General features: G+C 40.0%; 1 protein-coding gene across 1 annotated transcript in view; it reads left to right on the plus strand.

Annotated features, from left to right (window-relative positions):
* The window catches only part of LOC126416570 (N6-adenosine-methyltransferase catalytic subunit), an 84,057-nt gene that overhangs the window by 35,372 nt on the left and 30,560 nt on the right, over window positions 1-18,125 (plus strand). Inside the window, 5 exon segments of the mRNA XM_050084318.1 lie at window positions 7,659-7,785; window positions 7,874-7,966; window positions 7,969-8,044; window positions 10,572-10,741; window positions 10,899-11,043. Of these exon segments, the coding sequence (XP_049940275.1) occupies window positions 7,659-7,785; window positions 7,874-7,966; window positions 7,969-8,044; window positions 10,572-10,741; window positions 10,899-11,043 (611 nt within the window).

Raw genomic sequence — 18,125 nt, forward strand, 5'->3', positions numbered from 1 at the left:
AAAGCCTTAGCTAACTGTACCACTTGGATTTACAACTATGAAAATGTTGACTAAGAGCTTCTGAGGAATGAGGAATTACAAGCTCCAGAGACAATTTCCAATTTTTGCAGTGAAGTGCAGGCCTTATACAAAGCACAAAATGTAGTTTAAGATTGCATTAAACTACACCATCAAATGAAGAACTGATGACTCAAGTGAAATCTATAAACTTCCTCTACTTGGAAACCAGGAAGATGTGTAGAGGTGAAATTCAAATCAAGCAAATAAAAAATCATGCCAACCAATGAGCCTTTTGAATACCCTAAATTACAAGAAAAGCTATTCTTATTGCGGTTACGTACCCATTTAGAGCTGACTAGAGTCAATAGGGGTAAAAGATCTATCAAAGATTCAAGAGCACAGCCAGAAAAAAATGGATTTTTAGCTCTAGTGCAGAGCTGGTGCTTGCACAACAAACTGCAAATGGAAATAAATAAAACAAATTGTACACTTCTGAGTGATAAATGTCCAGGCACAGAATCTGACCACCAGGCAAAATAAAATGTCGATCAAAAGCCAAATTAGTATCTGGACAACAGAGTCTGATGACTATTGAGCACATAAAAGCAGTCTCTGAATTGGCCTCAGAAATCATGCGTAAGACAGTTAGTATCACTGCAGTTTACTATTGGGTGCCACCTGACAGTGAGGTGGTATCATTAGGCAACCCTAATGGCTATAGTTTCATTCATAGCCATTGTTTGTCCAAATAAACTGAAGCAAGAATGACCAGTAAAGATTCTGAGATGAATGCAGAAGAAAATACTCTTACTATTGATGGCTGCTTATGGAAAACCACCAATAGATTTCCTACTCATATTCATGGGAATATAACCTGTAGACCAACATGAACGAAGAAGAGGAACCATGTATGGCCTCCAAGGAGTAAATATAAGAGAATTGCAGGCCATAACTGGAGAGTTACTAAATAGTGGACATGCAGCATGAGATTAGATTAGATTTACTTTCATTCCAATTGATTCGTAGTGAGGAGGTCCTCCTGGATGTGGAACATGTCAGATGAAGAGGGATGAACAAGGAATAGCAGAATGGGGGAAGAGACGTGCTGGCCATAGTGTGGCTAACTTCTGCCTTATGTTAAAAAATAAGTAGGATGAAGCAATTACGTCTATGGTCCATTTTATGTCTGGGCATGTGCTAAGGTTAAAAAACAGAAAGAATATTATGTTTAGTTAATAACTAAACATCTTGCAGAAGCCTCTTCAGGAACCTTGAGCTTCTTACACTTTTGTACCACTACATTTACTTCCTATTTGTGATTTATAATAAGTGACCCCTCCATGACCACGGCCTTGCTGATGTGGGATGGCATGCATGCCTCAACAATATAGGTAGCCTTACCACAGATGCAACCACAATGGAGGGTTTTCAGTGGAGAAGCCAGAATAATGCATGGATCCTAAAGAGGGGCATCTAGTAACTGGAATCTGACACGACTCGTACATGCAGGCTGACCGTCCGAGAGTGTTGACGGTGAGTCACCAAAACCACAGAAAGAAACAACTATGGACAACAACGATAGTTATGGACGGATACAACAGAATGGAGAGACTGAAGAGTGAAGCATATCGAGATCCAAGACGTATCAAGATCAGGAACCCAGCAATGATGGATGTGACATGTGATACCACAGCGCAGTTGGAACACAACTGATTTCTGAGCCCCTTCGTTGCCGGCTTTGTAGGGCCGCTGTGAGTGCCGACAGGCCGGCACAGTGGATGTAGCCAGCGCACAGCACTGTGATGGCAACAGCAGTGCTCGCAGGTTAAAGGGGCTCAGCCTAGCGGTTGTCATCTATGAGACATTGCAGCTCAGACAGCACTTTACCGCTTTTAGGGTCTCTGATAACACTCCCCAATGGTTGTTCTTCCTTTCTTGGGCTTCCCTGGAGACATTTTACTTACTTAGAAAGTTGGCTCCTCTTTCAAACTCGGTTGCACTCACTTTCAAGGAAATGTTTTCGATGTTGTTGACCTATTATTCACAATAGTTGCAAGTTGTTGCATTGTGCCTTGAGTTCCATCAGTACCAAAAGCACGGCGACCAGTCTTATCACTCGTAGGTGACTGATTTACAAGGTTGGAGTTGTCGTTGTGATTTTACCTGTGCCAGCATGTCTTGCAAAACCTCATATTTCGATTCCCTGATCCATGACATAATGTTCCAATTGGCTCCCGATCCGGTAGTTGTGCATTGCTAATGGCATCAAACACCTATGTAGCCCTCCATTCCACCCCTCCTCCAATGGTGAAGCAGAGTGGATGCTACGCACATTTAAGCAACAAATGTTGAAGGCCACGGGTGCATCTACCACAATGGCAGAACTCACAATATTCCTGAGCACATATGGGTCCAACCCTGTCCTCGACTGCAGCCCAGCAGAACATGGTCAACAGCCACATACCCTCCTCCATCTCCTGGCACTCCAGACCTGACATGCTGGACGGTACCCTCCTGGTTCGGCTGTTTGGGAATGCTCTTGAGGGGCAAAACCCTCATGGATGCCAGCTACGGTAGTGGCCACTGATGAGCAGTGCCTTACAACCGATGATACCCAAAAGGTTTGGAGCATCGGCAATTGAACCATCTCTGTCTCCGCCTCCAGCCTAATCCTCCACCAGTGGGTCACTCTGAGTTGGAGTTGCTGCCCTCGCCTCATGAGTGCCATTTGCACTCCTGGAACTGTCGGTAGCTCCCCTAGGCACAGGTATGGCGGTCGAGAAGTTACCACAGCCTCTGTCTGCTCCACAGTCACCCCCCACTCTGTAGTTCCCCAGTGCAGTGCCCTATGTCCTGTGCTCCTTCTCATAGCTGGTGGCCTCCACTGACAGGACAGCACCTGTTCACCTCCCAAAACATCAGCCCGGGCGCTTCTGGCCCTATGCGCCCATTTCGAGGGGGAGGGACAGCCTGCCACAAGGCTGGGAGTGTTATCAGAGACCCTAAAAGCGGTAAAGTGCTGTCTGAGCTTCAATGTACATGTCCCAATCCTCCTTGGTAATGTTAAATGTTGGAAATACGAGTGGGCCGGACCCTGCCCGGGAGGTGACCATAGTTGAGACACGTTGTGTACCTGTAATCAGTCTGACAGCAGCTGAATTTACTGACACAAAATGTCAGTTTGCTGATGGAAGTACTGTTGCAATTTCTGCTGCAGGAGCAGCTGTTGTTGTTGCTGTTCCAGGGGGTGTACAAGTTTCATGTCCATGTGCACCGTGAACCTTTTACCTCGTTGCCAATTCTAGTAATTGGAATCCGACACAGCTCGGAGCTGCAGGCCGACCAGACGAGAAGATAGACGGTGAGTCACCAAAACCACAGAAAGACAACAGCTGTGGACAACAATGAAGATGACAACAATAGCTATGGATGGATACAACAGAACACCTAGTCCAAAGACTGAACCATATCGAGACCCTAAACATGGCAGGATCTGGAACTGAACAACGATGGATATGACATATGATACCAGAGCAAAGTCAGAACACGACTGACGTCTGTCAGCTTTATAGGGCCCCTGTGAGTGCCAGTAGGTTGGCATGACAGGCTTAGCTCGGTCGCAGAGCTGGGGTGATGACAGCAGTGCTCGCATGTTATAGGAGTGCCACCTAGCAGCTGTAGTCTACGTCCATGCCTTCCGGTGTGCCGTCCAAATTGTCAAACCAGGATACTACAGGACAGCTGCCTTTCCAGTTATTGCATGGTTAACATTCTGGATGATTGGCTGATCTGGCATTGTTGCGCAGGTACTGTGAATGGCTGAAAACAAAGAGAAACTAGAACTTTTATTTTTCCAAAGTACATTCAGCTCTACTGTATAGTTAAATGATGATGGCTTCCTCTTGGGTAAAATATTCCGGAAGTAAAATAGTCCCCCCTGTGAATTCCCAGATCAGGAACTACTCAGGAGGATGTCATCAGGAAAAACCAAACTGGAATTCTGAGAGTTGGGGCGTGGAATGTTATTAATAGGATAGTTAGGTTTGAGAATTTAAAATGGATAGGTTGAAGTTAGATGTGGTGGGAATTAGTGAAGTGCTGTGCCTGCAAGAACAGGACTTCAGGTCAGGTCAGCATTGCAGATGACGAAGAGACTGAAAGAATTTGTAACAAGATAAAGGAAATTGTGCAGCCAGTTCAGGGAGACAAAACTTTTAATCGTGGTGCGTGACTGGAATTCAATAGTAGAAAAAGGAACAGAAGGAAAAACAGTAGGATAAAATGGACTGGGAAAAGAAATGAAAGAGAGAGCCATCTGGTAGAGTTGTGCACAGAGCATAATTTAATCATTGCTAACACTTGGTGTAAGGATCATGAAAGAAGGTTTCATACATGTGAGCGACGTGGGGACACTCAAAATTTCAGATTGGCTTCATTATAAGACAGAGATTTTGAAACTAGATTTCAAGCTTTAAGACAGATTGGGACCTAATCATAATTTATTGGTTGTGAACTGCAGATTAAAACTGAAGACACTGCCGAGAGGTAGGAAGTTAAGGAGGTGGGATGTGGATATGTCAAAGGAACCAGAGGTTATTGAGAGTTCAGAGGAAGTGTTAGGCAAAGTTGGAGTGAAACAGGGGAAATGAATACAGTAGAAGACAATTGCATATCATTGAGAGATGAAATAGGGAAGTCAGAGGAGGATCACAAAGGTAAAAAGACAAGGCCTCTTGTAAATAATGTAGGAGACATTGAATTTCATTCATGAAAGAAGAAAATGTAAAAACGAAGCAGGTGAAATGGATTACAGATGCCTAAAAACGAAATTGGCAGAAAATACAGAATGGCTAGAACAAATGCAAGGCTGTAGAAGCATACATAACTAGGAGAAATAAAAAATCTACTCACCAAGCAGCGGCAGAACACACACATAAAAGACAGTTGTGATTGGCAAGCTTTCGGAGCCAGTGGCTCCTTCTTCAGGCAGAAGGGTTGAAGGGGAAGGAAGAAGGGTGAAGGAAAAGATCTGGTCTAGGGAAAAGGGTAGATTTTGGGAAAGTCACACAGAACCGCAGGCTGTCTTCCCTTCTCATCCTGTACGGTAAGTCTCCCCTGACCTGCATTTCTGGTTGACTTTTCCAAAATCTTCCCCTCTTCCTAGACCTCTCCAGTCCTTTTCCTTCACCCTTCTTCCTTCCCCTTCAACCCTTATGTCTGAAGAAGAAGCCATTGGCTCCAAAAGCTTGCCAATAACAACAGTTTTTTGTGTGTGTGTTCTGCCACTGCTTAGATTTTTTATCTATCCATTAAATAATTTTATCAATAATTGATTGTTTTAGTTGTTATAACCAGGAGAAAAATAGATGCCACCAATAGTGAAATTAATGAGATCTTTAGAGAAATGACAAGCAACTGTATGTACATCAAGAGCTCAGATGCCTAGCTAGTACTAAGCAAAGATGGATAAGCTGAAAGATGGAAGGAATATATATAGGATCTGTATATGGTAAACCAACTTGGAAGACAATATTGTAGAAAAAGAAGAGGAAGTAGGTGAAGATGAGAAGATGGGAAACATGATACTGCAAGAAGAATTTGACAGAGCACTGAAAGACCTACGAGGAAACAAGTCCCCTGTATGACAATATTTTAACAGATTTTTTGGGATCCTTGGGAGAGACAGTCGTGCGAAAACCATTCCACATGGAATGCAAGATATGTGGGACATGTGAGATATCGTCAGACTTCAAGAAGAACATAATAATTCCAATTCTAAAGAAGGCAGATGCTGACAGGTATGCATAGTACACCAGTTTCATAAGTCATAGTTGTGAAACCATGTATGGAAGTGAAATATGGACAATAAGCATTTCAGACAAGATGAGAATTGAATGTTTTGAAATGTAGTGCTATAGAAGAATGAAGATCAGCTGGTAAAACAAATAACAAATGAATCAAATTGGGAAAAATTAGGATGTGCCATCTGGATTCTTCCCACCAACACTAGTTTTTTTCTGAACTGCAGATGGAAACTCTCCATACAACATAGTCTTCATTCACGTAAGCTCCCTAGCCTCAAATTTCGCTAGTCCCCGTCTTCCATTTGCCTATTCCCTTCACTGATCCCACACCTGCTGTACACATACTTTCCGTCCCGCCAGTACACTTGCATAAGCCTTTCCCATTCTCTACTTGTCTCCTGTCTACCTTGCCTCCCCCCCCCCCCCCCCCGCAAAAAGAAAAATAAAAATCTCCTACCCCCTACAGCACAGCCTCCCAATGCTGTATCTAGCAGCCCACTATCCTATCCCTACCACATCCCTGCTTGCTCCAACAGGCAGCACTGAAATCTTCCACCACCCATACTCTGCTGCCCCTCCCCATCCCATGCCTCTTTTGTATCCCCACCAGCCATTCCACCATGCCTCTTTTGTATCCCCACCACCCATCCCAGCAAAGACAGCTGCTCGTCTCAGATGCAGTCACAGTCAGGCATTAGTGCCTAGAGGAGATGGTGGCCGTGTGTGTGTGTGTGTGTGTGTGTGTGTGTGTGTGTGTGAGTGTGAGTGTGAGTGTGTGTTGTCTAAATCTGACAAAGGGCTTAGTCTGGTAGCTGAATAATATCTAACAGTCTTTTCATTGTGCCTGTTTGCTATTCAATACCTCCTTCGTGTGATGAGTAGCATCTATCCTTTCATGTTGGTATTATTGAATTGGGGAAAAAAGAAATTTGCGGTGCAACTTGACTAGAAAAAGGGGACTGGTTGATTGGACACATCTGGAGGTATCGAGAAATGGAAGGGAGTATGGCGGTAGAAATTTAGAGGGAGACCAAGGCTTCAATATGGTAAGTAGGGTCAGATGGGTGTAGAATGTGATAGCTATGGAGGGATGAGTAGCCTTATACAGGATAGCATGAAGAGGTGCATCAAATCAGTCTTCAGACTGCATGTCAAAAAATAACAACAAGAGTGAATTTAGAGTGAACTATGGACTTCATAAGCTCAATACTAAATCTAAAAATAATTTCTATGTAAGCTATACATCCCTGTATAGGGTTCAGAAATGAGTTTTGTTTCCTTGTGCAGAGGAGTTTTAACAGATTTCCAGTAGACACCAAGTAAGAAATTGAAAATTCAAAGTATTCAAAATGAAAATAAAAGAGTTTTATTGGCAACTCTAATGAAGTAATTCTCTTAAGCATCAGTGTGAGTGGATTATCACTTAAGTCATAATTTGTTGTTAGTATAATTTACAGGAGTAGCCTCCAGTGGCTGCTCCTACTAACTAATGAGGAAAGCCTCCTGTCTTGGTTAAACACTGTAGTAGTAGCAAAAGGCCATTCTAAACACTGTTGGCTATTTGGCTAGTATGTTTGGAATGAATACCAATGGGTGCCTGTAGAGTTTGGTCACATAGTGTACCTGGTAAATGAAACAAATCAGTAGCTGCACCCTATGCTGCTGTTCACCATTGCTGAAACAATAAAAAATGACAACGAACAGCAATGAAAGTTAGCACTGGTGAAGTAATCTCATCTAGTATTCAGAGTTCCTAACAGAAGTAAAGCACTACCAGAATTTGTTGGCATATTGTTACAGTGTGAATTAGTATGCCAGTTTTAGTTGCCTAAAATAGATGTTTTTGTTTCACAGTCACTTCTCTCCATGCCTTCAATACGTGAAAAGGAAAATAAGAAAGTTGGTGAAGAAATTTTAGACCTCCTCAGCAAGCCTACAGCAAAGGAACGATCGCTTGCTGAGAGATTCCGCTCACAAGGAGGTGAGAAAAATTAATGTACACCTTTCAGTGACATTTATTATTAGCTAAAATTTTCCTTCTCATTAAAGGCCTCAAAATATTGTATCAGGTGCTCAGGTGATGGAGTTTTGTCCTCATGGGACGAAGGTTGAGTGCATGAAGGTTAACTCTGCTGAAGCCTGTAAGAAGCTACACTTCAAAAAATTATTCAAAAACACACAGATGAAGCCCTTGGAGACTGTTCTTTTTTAAATACATGCTTTCATATGGATACATGCAAGTAAGTTGTAAGAAGTGCGACTTTAACATAGAAAATTTAGTATTTATGTAGTGAAGGTAAAATGAAACCTTAAAAAAAATATTTAAAAACATCATATCGGTCCACCTGCATCCAAATGAAAGAACCTGCATTTTTCATTAGACAATACATGTGGCCTTTTCCTGTTGGAAACAAATCAGTGTAGTAGTTTCTTAATTTACTTGTTACCTTTGTTTGTGTGTGTCTGCATATGTTCTTGTCATATTAAGGTGAAACTATTCCCACTGCTTACCAAGAAGCTCTGTTTAATGATAAGTTAATGCCAAAAGAATTAATACGTTTTTTTTTTAATTTGCATATCATTGTACATCTCTGTGGAGATTTTTGTTTGGGGATGTCATGCCATAAAAACCATAATTAATCCTTACATATATGAGGAAACACTCAGAAAATGTGGATTACCAACATTGCCACATGCTTCTTATGGCCGTGGTTTGTGACTGTGTAATTACCATATAACTGATAAACTTCACAACAGATTTGAGGATGATGTGGTGTCCTTGTGATATTTGATAGAAATTGCTAAGATAGATTGTTGCAGTTTTACCGTGCTGGTATAATTCCAGGCCACATAAGGTAGTCAGAAGTGATAAATATTAAGCAGAAAACTACTTTTTTGTTCATAAATAATGTATCCAATTTCTGTGCCAGAGATGTAGAATAAAAATGGAACATCATTTTAAAAGGCACTTTTTAGCAGACGCCCCTCACTGTAACATAAAATGGTAATCGCATATAAAGTATAATACAAAGTTCCAGGATGACAGGTGTGTTCAACAGCCTTCATACTGAAATCACAACTGCATTTCTTTTTCTCAAGCAGTGTGTGTTTCAGAGTTACAGAATGAACTGCAAACCTTGGATGATGTTTTTGTAGGTGATGTTTTCTTCCCTCAGCCTCCAAATCACATTTTGGGCACACCTGAAAAATAATTTTTTGAAACTGAATGGGAAAGATGAACATGGTCTTAAACTTCTATTATCTACTTGTGCAGCAATGTGGCTAATTAGTTTCTGTACGTTATGTTAAATATATTCATATCGACATGGTAACGTAGTTTCTTTACATTATGTTACTTAATATATTCACCTGAAATACCTTATGCACTTCAGTCATTCCAACATTTTGTAGAAGAGAATCAGCCTGATCCTTCCATTTCTTGCTGACATGTATCACAGTTTGCAAGCCCTTTGTCACTTTTGACACCTCTCCTTCCAAAATAGACGTATTGCAAATAAAACAGGTGGTAGGATCCAGCATTATATTCTCAGTCCACAGAAAAGGAAAAAAAGAGTAATCAGTAACACTACACAACACAGCAAACTGAACTGTCCCACATAGCTTTAATAAATTCATGGTATCAACTCAACTAAACTGGCTAATTGTTGGGAAAAATGCCAGTGACAGTGGTAGGAGAATGTTGAGTGAATGGGAAGGGGAACTTTCAGATTTTCATTGTTGGGCAACTGATCCTGACTTCAACATTACTGAACACACAAGAAATTTCTTTGATATATGTAATTTTTCTCTTCATTTACTTAACTGACTAAGCAACAAAAGCTGCAAAAATTGCGCATTAGTGGAATCCTGTTCCAACTCTTATATCTCTAAAACTATTTGCCTTACTTAAAATAAATACAAAACTTTTTCTGTGTAGAGTTTTTTGAGGAATATTTTTTGTAATTACAGTTCTCTTCTAAAAGTGAAACAATTTGTGCAAAAAAATTTTAAAAATAGAAGAAATTCTCTTTTAGTGGGGTGAAAAGGGATGATGCACCCTCCCTTTGAGAAGATGTAGTGAGGGTGGCTTTTCTGTTTCTTACTGCTATACCCCATATGAGTATTTTCCCAGAGCTTCAAAACTTTGTAAATTATTTTCCCCATTTGCTGTTTTTTGACTAGTTTGCCTGGAATAATACAAGCTTTCCTGGATGACAATCTGCAAAGACATTGGACTGAATGAAGAGTACTCATTAAGTTCCCCTCCAAGGTGTCCAGACATGTGTGGCTATCTTCATTGAAACATTGAACAATGTTGCTGCAGCGACCACTTGTTATTCCGCTATGTTGCTAGCTGCCAATGGTGGGCATTTTGAACATCTAACCTAACCACATGCTTAATTGAAGACAATGTGATCAGTATTTAAATGTAAAACAAACACATAGTAAATAGTTTTTGTTTCTTAAAGTGTGTACTTTTTTTGGCAGATTCTGTATTTCATTATCTCTTCCTGGAAAATTCATATAATAAGCATCTCAGTACATACAGCATAAACAATGGGAGGGAAGACGGGCATTAATTTACATTGCCTTTTTTGGTCTTGTCATAAATTACTGCTGTATTGATAGATTGAATCTATAGAGTTGAAGGATGCTACTTTTGAAAGTGGAATATGATTTTCAAGATACAGACCATTATCATTTACCGTGTAACTTAATGCCAGAAACTGTTTTTTCACAAAGTTGTAACACTGTTTTGTTTTCCAGGTATGTGCATTATGAGGTAGATGGCCCTACTGTGCAGTTTCCAAAGGAAGCTGGTAGCAAGATAGAAAGTATAGAATGCAAAGCACTTGGCCGATCTCAAGAAATGACTATATTGTATCCTCCTCAGTGGATACAGTGTGATCTTAGATATCTGGATATGACAGTATTAGGTACTTTTGGAAAAAAAATGTGATTGACTCTTTCTTCCTTCAGAAGAATCACTATTTAGTTAGTTTTACATCTATTGTTGCAACTGTAGAATCATGAGCAATGAAACTAAAAAAAACTTTTATAGGAAGGTGTGATTTGTTTTCTTTTTGTTTATAGGGAAATTTGCTGTGATAATGGCCGATCCTCCATGGGACATTCACATGGAGTTGCCTTATGGTACAATGTCTGATGATGAGATGAGACAGTTAGGCATTCCAACATTACAAGATGAAGGACTTATATTTCTGTGGGTGACTGGAAGGTTAGTACTTTCAGTAAATAGTATTAAATACCTTAATGCAGTGAGAAACTTTTTCATGAATGTATATATTGGTGAAAACTAGAGAGCATCATAATTTGTCATTTGCCTTTTGCAGAACAATTTTGGGTTGAGTTTTATTTTTAAAAAAGACAATCTAGATTCTACATACATTTCATAACAAAGATACCACTTAAGAGCATCTAAACTAGACAAAAATTAAAAATTGCACCACCTGCATATCTGCAAATGTGACGGCTTAGTCATAAGGGAAGTAGGGAATGAAAGGATAAGCTTTGTGAAACTAATAACATAGTTTCATTGTCAAATAAAAAAAGACAACAACCAAAATAAACACAGTCTATTGCAAGTGCACATCTTTGCACACCTATGTAATCAAAATCTCATGCTGGGTAATGTTCAGTAATTTGTCGCTCCACCATTTGCGCTGTAATCCTCTTTAGCATGCAATGCACCAGGTGGTCAATCCAGTCCCTCTACTTGAAAGCAGCCCTCCTGATGTCATCTTGGAGGGTGAAGGGAGGGGAGGGTTCCCTGTGAGAATACACTATGAGTTAAAGTGGTCTGAAAGCATACTAAATTGTGTTCATGTCGCAGGTACCACAGGTCAAATGGTCATATTATATCCACCCCCCCCCCCCCCCCCCCCCCCCTTCCTCCACTCTCACCTCTGCTGGAGAAAGGTGTTGACGCGATGGCAAAGTGTGCTTGTATGTTCTTATGCTGAAAGATACACTCATCACTGAAATGTTGACTTCAGGGCTGGACAACGGCTCGGAAGATCCTGTATTGATACTTCACATACCTCAAATTACCCTTGACAGCAATGAGAGATTCCCAACATCCTTACATCATATTGGCCCAAAACATGTTTGGCTTGCCTCCCTGTCTGATCTGTGTGGCTGCATGCCTGAAATCTGTAATGATGCATGGTCTTCTCCATATCATTTGTGATGATCATGAGGTGTCAGAAATATCCTGCACTTGTAGGTGGAGAGAACCCAGTACCATAAGCCGGGATCCATTCAAGTTGTTCCATAGTTCATTTTCTTCATGCAAAGTACAATAAGAGTGGGAGGGTGGAGGGGGTCATACCATTCGTAATGGATGATTTGAAGCCAGATTGAACATGTAGAGATGATTGTGTACTGTCTTGGACAACACAGCCCTCTCACTTGCCTCCAAGAGAGCAAATGTGTTGCTTTCTCCTTGGAGTATCTACAAATGATAATTAGAGGGTAGCAGTCAGCCATCAGCTGGTATTGTTGGCTGTGGACAACCACTACAAGGCAGGTTTCAGTGTTTTTTTGTCTCATGATAGCAGTTGAATGTTTAACATGTTCACACTTGCCACCGCTGGTGGCTCACAGAAGATCCTCCAACTGAGCAGCGTGCACCATCGATGGCTCAAGCTCAAATTTACCAATTATGCACCAGCAATACACTACAGTATGATGTATTACCCGTCTGCTAGGTGTAACAAACAGCTGTGAATACAATTTTATATGACCCCCCAATGAGAGAGCTTTATGAATGAATGAGATATCACATAATTTGTGATTAATTTAGTGTAAAATTATTTTGCTAGTTACTGTAAAGAATACATATTAAGTTGCGGACAGCCACAATTAAAAGACATTTACGCAAAGCTATTGGCCATAGCCTTCGTTACTTTTCCTACATTATTGATATTCCTACATGGAGTTTCCATTGTTTGTAAAATTATTTTGTGTGATCTCTCATTGTTTTAAAAGAATGAACTCATGCCACTTTCAAAATAAAAGGTCAGTATATTAAAATTGTGGCCTAGAGCGTTTGAATACATCTGCCGCCCCACAGTGAGAAACAGGAAAACCAGAACTGCCATATAAAGGAAAGCATGAATACGCACGCTGACTAACAGTGAGACATGCAATTCTCAGCCCCAGTGTGAAAGTTTTAAATGACGTTGATAGTGGTGAATGCCATGCAGTGAGAATCTTTCGATGTTGATAAAGTTTTGTGCTGTGAGATGACAAGGTGCTCATGCTCTAAACTTGAAATGACCTTCAAGAGATGTTGACTGACTGAACAGTTTATACGAGCCACATTGTCCCATGGACAGTTGGAGACCCAGTGCATTCTAATGCATTGGAAATATTGGTTTAATTTCACCTCCATAACACAAGTGGCCATATGTAGCAATTTCCAGTGATCAAAATGAGGTTTGAGAAAGAGGTTTAAAAAAAAATAAAAAATAAAAAAAAATAAAAAATGAATGAAAAACAGGAACTATGTAAGTTATATGCATGAGCAGGTTACATACATTTTGAGTATAAAAATTGCTTCTTGGGCATTTGCAATTCATAGAATAAAAATATGATCGTCTGTTGTTTGCTGTTCAGTACTTTTGCCTCTATTATGCTCTATTGTAGAAAATTAATTTTACTTTGATGCTGGTTCAGCAAAATAATTGGCACTCCAGATTTTAAGTTTATTTTGCTGGATAGAAGCTAAGTTATGCGTAGCAAATTTAATAACTCTGGTGAGTAGTGGGAGTGCCTTTCTGTTCCACAATAACATTGATCAAACTATACTCCACCGTTTACACATTGATGGGCAGTAATATTTCTATTATAATGGCAGCAGTTTAGATTTTCTCTGGTGTTAATTTTCATTTCTCTCAAGCATAATGATTTATGTGTTTTGTACCTAATCACTACACACAGGAAGTGTAAAGTCTTGGTATGAAATGAAAGGTTGTCACAAAGTGTGTGTTAGTCTGTTTTCCTTCTTTCAAATAGGGTTCTGGTTCTTTTCTATTTATGCCCTGATGTTCACAGTTGCATACATGTGTGTTTTATTGTATCAGAGACTCTTTAACTACAATATACTTTTAACTTCTTAGCTCTCAGTCTTCTTGGAACATTGGTGATGGCTACCTGATATCACCACAGAAAGTAAATGTTATAATGTTCATGATTGGACTGTTTTCTTTGGTGCATAGTAGAGCTCTGTCTACTGTTTCTCCTCCCTGGTAGGCCATAGTGCTCTCATCTGTTACAGTTAAGATTCAGTTATGCTAAACTCTCACTATTTTTCTCTTCTGTGAAACATCTTAGATGTGATTCTTTGTGTTGTGTGCTTTCTTTGTAAACATAAGCAGTTTTAGTACCAGGCAATGACATGGGTACTTTCTTCAAGTATCAAGTACGTCACTGCAAGTAGAATAAAATGATGATGCAGTGTTTGTCTTTGGCACACTGATGTGGAAGTTGTCACTAATTCATCTATGTGCTTCACAAGTTTATTTATATGTCCAAGGTGACTTCTTGTTTTCCCTTTTTGTACAAGTCTGACCACACATCAGATAAATTCACTTGAAAGGTCTAGATTCTAATAATTTCACGTTGTTTGATAAATTGTGTTCTTTCAAATGTTTACATGTGCTATTCAAAATTTGTACATGGGTTCTGAGGCCATCCTCAATTCATACAGGTGGCTGGCAGAAGTGGTGAAGGCTTCTGGCCTCGTTTGTTGGGTGCAAGCAGAGCTCACGATTTGCAGCATTGTTCCCAGAGTTAATTGGGGTCCTTTGGTTTGGAGCTGAGTGAAGGGTCTCAGCCAAAGGATTTGTCAACTCTGTGATGGTCTGCAGATTTCTGGACTTGTATTTTTGGTTTGGGATTTGCAGGATGCCCCTTGATAGGTCAAGGGTGCACAAACAAAGGAAGCAGCTACTTGGATAGCAGAGTACTTGTGGAGTGCACATGAAGGTTTTTTAGGCTTAGGCAGAACTTCAAGGTACTCTAATGCACACTTGTTAGTCAATATGCAGCAAGGGAGATCAGACTGCTTTCAGAGTAGAAGTGCTTTGACTGACAAAATTTTACCAGTAAATTGTCGAAGTATTCGTAACAAAGTTCCCGAATTTACTGCCATCCAGGAAAATTCTCGCACTCAACTTATTCTTGGAACCGAGACCTGGCTGAAACTCAAAGTGGAATGCTCTGAGACATTTAGCAAGTCATGGCACATATATCAGAAATACAGATCAGAGGCCATAGGAGGGGGAGTGCCACCATTGCAGTTGACAGAAGTATTGTCTCTGTTGAGGTTGTAGTTGAGTGTGACAGAGAAAATAAATGGTCACGTATAACAGGTCTAGGTGAAGCAAAGCTGATTGTTAGACATTTTTACTGGCCACCTGATTCTTCTATGACAGTTCTAGAGTCATTCAAAGAGTGGGGAATGGGAAATGGCAGTTAGTGATAAGGCAGCTAGGAGGAGGAGATATTCAGACAGTTGTGCTTTGCATATAACCAATAGATTTGACTATCTGTCAGAGTTTAGTGGAGAGGAGCCTCTTGTAGCTGTAAGTGTAGGAAATATGCAGCAGTCCTCAGCAGTTAGGAAGTCTGAGCCAGTTAGAAATTCTAACACAAAGAAGAAGGTTCTGCTGCTAGGTAGTTCGGATGGCAGAGGTGCGGGCCAGCAGTTGCAGGAAGTGTTGGGGAGTGAGTACCAGTAAGGGTGTGGGTGGAGCTGGGAATAGTCTTGATAGAATGGGGTAGGTGGTAACCTGGTAAAGATAGCTGCTCAAACTAATGTGCACTTCTTGCAGTTGTTTCAGCGTCATGATCGGCCTCATCTTAATACTGCTGTTAGGTGTGTTAACATAGGGCTGGAGAAGGCACTGATGATGGAGGACATGGCTCACATTGCAGTGATGCCAGTTGAGTCCATCAATTGATGGGGTTTCACTAGGTGTGGCCTACACCTCTATAGGTATGGGAAGCGGAGGCTGGAAAAGCCTATAGGTGACAGTGTTGTGGGTGGCAGTGGGATATCTCATGGGAAAATTACTATAGTAGTTGGTGTTAGAGCTGCACCTGTTTTAGATTGAAGTCAGCTGATAGGTACCCCTGCTTAAAGGAAGTACCTCTAACAAAGGAATCATCTTCAGATGAGGTCATATATCCAAGTAGTGAAGGAATTAGCATATTTCATCAAAATATAAGAGTTATCAGAGGTAAAGACAGTAAACTGCTTATAGATGTTGACGCCAACATTATTGCTATGTTGGAGCACCACTTAAATAATTTGACAATTCAGAGGCTTCCTTTACCATGGTACAGATTTGCTGGTTGTTTTTCAAGGAGTTCGTTGCAGAGTGGGGGAGTAGCCATGTACGTAAAAAACAGCATTCCATTCAAGTCCTTAGACGTATCACTGCACTGCACTGAACAGGTATTTGAATGTTGTGCAGGGGTAGATAAATTTAGTGAAACTAAACTTCTAATTGTTGTTTATAGGTCCTCTAACTCTGACTTCAGAGTAGTCCTGCTCAAGCTAGAGATGGTTCTTAGTTCACTTTACAAGAAGTACGAAAAATTAGTTACATGTGGTGACTTCAGTATTAATTTTGTATGTGATTGTGCAAGAAAAAAGGATGTTGGAAGATCTAAATTGATATGACCTGATGCAGATTGCGTTTTTTCCCAACTGGTGTACAGGGGAACAGTAGCACAGCCAAGACAATATTTTTATTCATTCTTCATTACTAGATGGGCATTCTATTAGTAAAAGGGTGAATTGCCCTTCAGACCATGATGCACAAATTTTAACACGAAAAGGTTTTTGTACTCAAATAATTGTTGTGTATAAATACAAAATATGTAGCAAAGCTAATCAAGTGACAAAGAGAGTTTTTTAAAACTCATTAACGAACAATTATTTAATTGGATAGAGAGAGGGACCCCCTTGGTATACAGTTTATCGGAAGAAATTGGTAAAGAAATGGTGACTACTGCACAGTAGGTGTCAAATAAAGCAGAAGCTTAGAGTTGGAGAGTGCTTAATGTAAACGAAGGATCATTTAAAAAAACTCGCAAACCTAAAGAAGTACTGGTCATACGTAATGGGTGTCGCTGCCACCAAAGGTAATGTTCAGGCACTCATGAATCACACATTAACTAAAGTTGAGGATATCAGTGCAAAATCAGAGGTGCTGAACAATTTTTTCAGATGTTCTGAACAAGGGAAGATACAAGATTACTGCCCTGCTTCATTATTGCATCACTGCAAAGATGGTTGATATAGGCATTCGTGTCAACAGTATTGAGAAACAACTGAAATTGAGCAAGGGCCCAATGTAATACGTTATACAAAAAATTGTGTCCAGTAGTTGGAAGAGAGCATTAATCACATGTGTCTACAAGAAGGGCAGCAGAAATAACTTATAAAACTGTCTTCCAATATCATTGACATTTATTTCTTGAAGAACCTTATAACGTATCCTGAGTTCAAATATAATGAGGTATTTTGTACAGAGTGACTCCCACCAACCAGTCACCTTGTATTTTGAAAACATCATTTACGCAAAACCGAACTTGCACTCTTCTCTGACAAAATACTGAATGCAATGAATGAAGGCAAACTGGTAGATGCAGTATTTCTTGGCTTCCAAAAAGCATGGACTCAGTATTGCGTCAACATTTAGTAATGAAAGAATGACCATATAGGGTATAAAAATATTTGTGACTGGATTGAGGATTTCATTGTAGGAAGGATGCAGCATGTTACTATGGATAGAGTCACCACATGTGTAAATTTAACTTTAGGTACGTGCCAGGGAAGTATGTTTGGATCCTTGCTACTGTTGTTATCTATTACTGACCAGATAGGCAATGTTAATAATAATAATAATCTCAGAATTATAGCAATCTCAGAGTTTTTGCAAATCATACAGTAATCTATAATGAGTATATGTGAACAAAGCTGCTCAGATATTCAGGCTGATCTAGATAAGACTTCAAAGCGATGCAATAATTGCGAACTTTCTTCAGATGTTGAGCATTATGAAATTGTACACATCACAAAATGCAAAAACATAGTATCCAATGACTATTTAATCTATTATATCATAAAAATGGTTGGGTGCAACAGTTTGTGGGGATGTAAAATGGAATGACCACATAGGATCAATTATACGTAGAACAGGTCATAAACTTTTGTCCACTGACAAGATACTGGGAAAATATACTCAGTCCACAAATGAGATTGCTTACTTGACTCATCCTAGA

Source organism: Schistocerca serialis, chromosome 8 (genome assembly GCF_023864345.2).
Source record: "Schistocerca serialis cubense isolate TAMUIC-IGC-003099 chromosome 8, iqSchSeri2.2, whole genome shotgun sequence".
NCBI lineage: Eukaryota > Metazoa > Arthropoda > Insecta > Orthoptera > Acrididae > Schistocerca > Schistocerca serialis.